Here is a 5,684-nt window from a genome sequence, read left to right on the forward strand (position 1 = left end):
ACATTTGACATATACTTCTCCATTTCTCCCATGACCATGTGTTGCGTACAGCCTGAATCCAAGATAAAATCTCCCACATCATTGATAGAATTACCATTCAAGGCAATAAATGAAATTTCATCAGCTACATTTACTTTTGAACTCCCTTGTGAATTCAAATAATCCAAATAATTGGGGTCTATCATCCTCCAGCAGGCGACAAAAACGAGATGATGGAAAACTTAGAAGAAATATTAACATATATAAATCAAAGACATCAAAGTAAAAATATATTTGTAATTGGAGACTACAACATTTGTATAAATGAAACAAGTATGATAAGAGATAACTTCTTAGCAACAATGTCAGAGTTCGGACTACGTCCAACTGTCACCAAGTACGAATTGAGCGCCGTTCGATCTGCTTGGCCATTGGTCGTCAACCCCACCTACGGATCGGACGGTCGCCAACCAACCACAACGCCCGGTTGATAGGGTTTTACCCAAGGGCGCCTATTTAAGGCGGCCGGGTTTCCATCAGCGGTCAATTCCAACCGAACTCCGAAGCGACAACAACAGCGACAACGATAACAGCGACAACAAGCCAGCACTTCAACCGCCAATTCGAAGACGACCCCTTTCGTCTTAAAAAAACCTTTGAGGGTTTTTTTTTGTACATATTTTGTAAATAAATTATTCCGTTTTATTCAACAACTGTTGTTTCTTCTTCGGCGCAATCCATCCCTCGTAACACAACCTTCAACAGTCCATCTAGAGTAACTGGAAAGCGCTGCGTAGACAATATATTTTTCGACCGATTCAACCACCCTATTGATATGGAAACAATAAATTTACATCTTGGAGATCACTTGGCACAGATAGCAACTTCCTATTGGTTCCTGAAACAGATCATCAAATATTGATCAAACGTAGAAAAATAAATCCTAGAAACATTGAAATATTCAAAACTTTATTAAAAAACGTAATCTGGGCCCCTATGTATTTAAAAATAAATGACGCCCATACCTGTTTTACAATATTCCACTCAGCCATAATGAAAAGCTTTCAGAGTGCTTTCCCTGAAGTGAAAGCTAAAAAAACAACTGGGGGTAAAAATCTGAAATGGCCAACACTGAGTGTAGAACTATTAAAGAATAAATTAGACGCCTTGTACACAGTAATTAGAGTAACAAAGAAAAGCCACTTGAAGGAAATATACAAGACATTAAAAGCAGAATACGCAAAGAAATTAAATCAAGCGAAGAGTGAAGCTTATGGAAAGTATATAAGTCGATCCGATAATAAAATTTCAACGGCTTGGAAATTAGTCAAACAAGAAACGGGAAAGTCTAGAAAAACACCAGTAGAGTACCCAGAGCTGAATGTTGAAGATTTAAACCTTTTCTTCTCACAGGTTGAGACTACACCAGGACGCTCTACAGTCAACTGCATAGATCCTATCAGCTTGATAGATTCGCCAACTTCAAGTATGGTATCCCTGGGTGAAGTGGACGAACAGCAGATTGGGAATATAATACAAGGCCTAAAGGCAAAAAATACCAAGGACATATATGAACTGTCATCAGCACTAATAAAACAATTAGAACAAATTATAAGCAAACACCTATGTTTTGTTATAAACAAATGTCTACTAGAAGGAGTTTTTCCAAAGGAGCTAAAGTCGGCAAAGATAACACCAGTACACAAGAAGGGAGATAAAAGTGTATGTAGTAATTACAGACCAATATCTATATTGCCTACCTTATCAAAAATATTCGAAATAGTGGTTAACGAAAAATTGGTAGACTATTTCAACAATAACAAATTGTTTACCAATTGTCAACATGGTTACCAAAAACAAAAATCTGTTATAACTGCTCTATTAAGTGTATTGGGAGCGGTAATCCATGGTTTCAATCAAGAACAGTTCACCCAAATCGCCTTTTGTGACTTAAGTAAAGCCTTCGATTCAGTAGACCATTCGATACTGACAGCCAAATTAGAAAAATATGGAATAAAGAACACTGCACTGGGGTTTTTGGTATCATATCTGAAGACTAGAAAACAATCGGTCTTTTGGAGGGGCAAACAATCCACCTGGAGAGAAGTGAGAAGTGAAGTGCCTCGGGGTTCGATCTTGGGTCCATTACTTTTCCTTATATACATCAATGAGTTACCAGGTAGTGTTCCAGCAGAACGAATTTGTCTTTATGCAGATGACACATCTTTTATTACGAGAAGTGGCGACATCAAGGAGCTGGAAGAAAAAACAAAACAAATATAGAAAAAGCTGAGCATTGGTTCTACATAAATAAGTTAAAGATGAATAAAGAAAAAACAAACATACTTACCTTTCACACAAGACGATGCGATGGGGTGATAGATTAATCCATAAAGTTCCTTGGAGTTACTATTTCAGAAACTCTTAAATGGTCTAAACACATATCAAACCCGAAAGGGCGACTGTCTAGTGCTCTGTATTGCCTTAAAACAATACGTTCAAACCTTCCACCCGAGACATTCCGAAGCGTATACTTCGCATATTTCCATGCTATCGCGACGTATGGGATCATTACGTGGGGTGCATCTAGAGAGATGGAAGCCATTTTCGTTATGCAAAAGAAGGCAGTTCGGATACTGGCTGGACTAAAAAATTAAGAGAGTTGTAGAAGCCAATTTAAAAAATTAAAAATACTTACCTTGCCGTGCTGTTTTATACGCTCCTATCTAGAGTATACTCATAATACGTAGACAATCACGAACACAACACCCGATACAAAGAAAATATTGTGATTCCATATCACCGAGTGGTCAAATCACAAAACACATACGATTATATAGCCGTCAAATTATATAACGCACTACCATTGGAAACAAGAAGCATGGAAGTAAAACAGTTTCGAATCACTGTCAAGAATTTTCTCTTGGAAAATGAATACTATACTGTGCAAGAATACTTTGAATGGATGACCGAGAAATGAATCATCGGAAATTGTTATATTTTATTATTTGTTGTTGGCATTTCCTTTATGTGAACATTATCAATTGTTTTCTTTTCTTTTGATGTCAATACTGTACCATGCTGTACTTTGTTTAAATAAAGTTATTATTATTATTATAATAATTTTGGTTTCGATTTTGTCCCTTATTATATTGATTGAAGCCTCTGCCACTTCCTCTTCGACCTCTTGAATTTCCCCTATACATTGAATTGAAAGCTTGACGACATTCTGCAAACTTATGGCCCGCTTTACCACATTTATAACAAGTTAATTGACTTGTTTTAAAAGATGCTTCAGATTGATTATTGATTTGTCCTTGTTTTGTTGTTAATTTTAATTCCTCGTCTACTAATCTTGACTTTACGAAGTCCATGATTACTTTACTATTCATCGTTTCTATTACTGTAATTACTGAATCAAAGTCTTCATTAAGTGTCAATAGAAGATGACATACTTTGTCCTCTTCTTCAACCTTTGATCCAACACCTTCCAACTCCCTTATTAACTTATCAAACTTCTGGAAAAGATCTTCAAGTTTTTCATTTCTTTTATGTTTTAGTTAGTGATGTTACGGATGTAAGTTTAGCGGATGCGGATGCAGAATCGGATTTTCTAATTCTAATTTTGCGGATGCGTAAGCGGATGCGGATTTTTGGTTGCGGATTTAACGGATGCGGAGTTTTTGAAAAAAGTTACGTACTAAAATTTTCATGAAAATAATATTTCTATTGTAATTAATAGTAATTAGTAAATTATTAATTGGTAATTATAATTATTTATTGCAACGGAGCTCAGTTAAAATATATGCGGACAACCGACATTTTCTTACGACTTCTTGGGTTCTTACCGCCAATACGCATTACTACCAACTGTTACATAACAAAACTACTACATTCTTATTCTATTTCTAACAATTTGTTTTGTAATGACTTCAATTAATCGTGATATTACAACGTACTGTTCAGAGGGAAATTAAAATTACGTTATATTAAAAAATTTTATTAATAAAAGTTGTCTGTAATTTAATTCTAAACAATGTTTCATTGCAAAAAAATTTAATATAATCAATAATTATTGAGATAACTTCACTTTAAGTATGAACATAACTACAGGGTGTTATATATTAAGATATAAAATAGTTTTTATAAGTTGTCAGCACTGTCTCGTAACCTTGAGGTGAGCACCAGTGCAAGTGTCATGGCGACATCGACATCGGTTTCTGGCAATAGAGTTGTAACCAGTTGTAACGCCTAATGGTACAGTTTAATAAAGCAATTAAAATATAATAAAAACAGTTTATTAAATAACCAAAACGTAACACAGGGCGTCTCATTTGAAAAAATTTACATACTTGCCGTCACGCCTAAATGCAACACCCCGTATAAATGAAAATAATTTTACGTTATAGAAAGTGGGGAATCAAACAATTTTTATTTAAAACATTTTTTTTTGTCTCAAATTATTTAGTATGTATCGTTCGCCGGGATACTAATAACTCACCCTGTATATTTAAAAGGTTGACCCCAACGGTCGAGATAACAATTATTATCGTCAACAAGTTTGGCTCTTGAACTCGATTAAATCGCAAATATGTAAGAGATGAATTTATCACAAATTTTGCATATTTGTTGTTGCCAGTCTTGTTGCAAGACGGTCACTAATAAAAATGTTACGATATTTATCACCTTATTTATTTGTTTTAATTATTGTTTTTAACCAAGGTGTATTTGTTACATGTGTGGGTGAGTACGCTTAATTTACTTGTGTAGTAAACGCCTTAACAATACATTTTTAGACGCTGATATTTATTGGAGAGATTATGGAAGGACAATCCCCTCGGATGCGTTTCCTTCAGGACATGGCACATATATTGCCATCGTTATTTTTAACGGAGGACTTATTCCAGCAACATTATACCCGCATTTGTATATGGCTGTGTCTGAAGGGCCAAATGGAAGAGTGGAGTTTAGGGACAATATTAAAGTAAATTAATTTAGCCATAATAATTTATGTTTGTATTTGTAACATTGTTTGCAGATTTTGTGTACATCAAGACCAGAATCATTAACATGGGAACCGGTGAGCGTAGATCAATTGAATTTAACGTTCTTAAAAAAGTGTATCCCGGGTGGATATGAGGACGGATCAAAGTTATATATAGGAAAAGTATTTCACGAAGAGGAATGGAAAATTGGAAAGGTATTCCCGATAACTTCCGAATGGAAAGGATTGAGAGTTTGGTGGAATAGTGGACAAACTTACACTCCACAATATTTTGAAGTGCTAATGGTAGCCACACCAAATGTTACTGTATCGATTAATTAGATTTGTACTATACATAAGCTAAATAAATTAAAATACACAATTGACATTTAAATCAACAATGTATTGAACTCCCGAATTTCCGATTCTGTTTTTTGATTAAATTGAAATTCTAAGTAGAACCTAATAACACTTTTAATCGTGATTATGACCCGACGAAAATTATGTCGTTTACGCTATATTGTCACATTTTCGTATTTATCTCCGTTCCCATGCATAGAGACGCAAAAGTGAAAAAGTGCGATATTGTTGGGACTAAAATTTGTTACAACTTTTGTATTAACATTATTTTTCTAATAATTTCCGTTCCCTGGGTTCCGGATTCGCGGGAAGGCAGGCTGAACAGAATGTGAAAGGTGAGCAAGGTGTGGGATTCAAAATC

The 5,684-nt window shown here is 34.9% G+C and overlaps 1 protein-coding gene across 1 annotated transcript; it reads left to right on the forward strand.

Moving 5' to 3' along the window:
• The first annotated feature begins 4,583 nt into the window (after positions 1-4,583).
• LOC111420334 (uncharacterized) lies at positions 4,584-5,349 on the forward strand. Its single transcript, XM_023053309.2, has 3 exons — positions 4,584-4,722; positions 4,776-4,963; positions 5,018-5,349. Exons 1-3 carry the CDS (start codon positions 4,647-4,649, stop codon positions 5,303-5,305), a joined length of 552 nt encoding a protein of 183 aa, XP_022909077.2. The 5' UTR covers positions 4,584-4,646; the 3' UTR covers positions 5,306-5,349.
• The last annotated feature ends 335 nt before the right edge of the window (positions 5,350-5,684 follow it).

Source organism: Onthophagus taurus, unplaced genomic scaffold (assembly GCF_036711975.1).
Source record: "Onthophagus taurus isolate NC unplaced genomic scaffold, IU_Otau_3.0 ScKx7SY_15, whole genome shotgun sequence".
Taxonomy (NCBI): domain Eukaryota; kingdom Metazoa; phylum Arthropoda; class Insecta; order Coleoptera; family Scarabaeidae; genus Onthophagus; species Onthophagus taurus.

What these genes read in the sequence shown, in the direction of transcription:
- LOC111420334 (XM_023053309.2), top strand. Translation starts at nt 4,647, where the DNA reads ATGTTACGATATTTATCACCTTATTTATTTGTTTTAATTATTGTTTTT. An exon ending in TGTATTTGTTACATGTGTGG is followed by an intron (nt 4,723 to 4,775) that starts GTGAGTACGCTT and finishes ATACATTTTTAG; the next exon opens with ACGCTGATATTTATTGGAGA. An exon ending in AGTTTAGGGACAATATTAAA is followed by an intron (nt 4,964 to 5,017) that starts GTAAATTAATTT and finishes CATTGTTTGCAG; the next exon opens with ATTTTGTGTACATCAAGACC.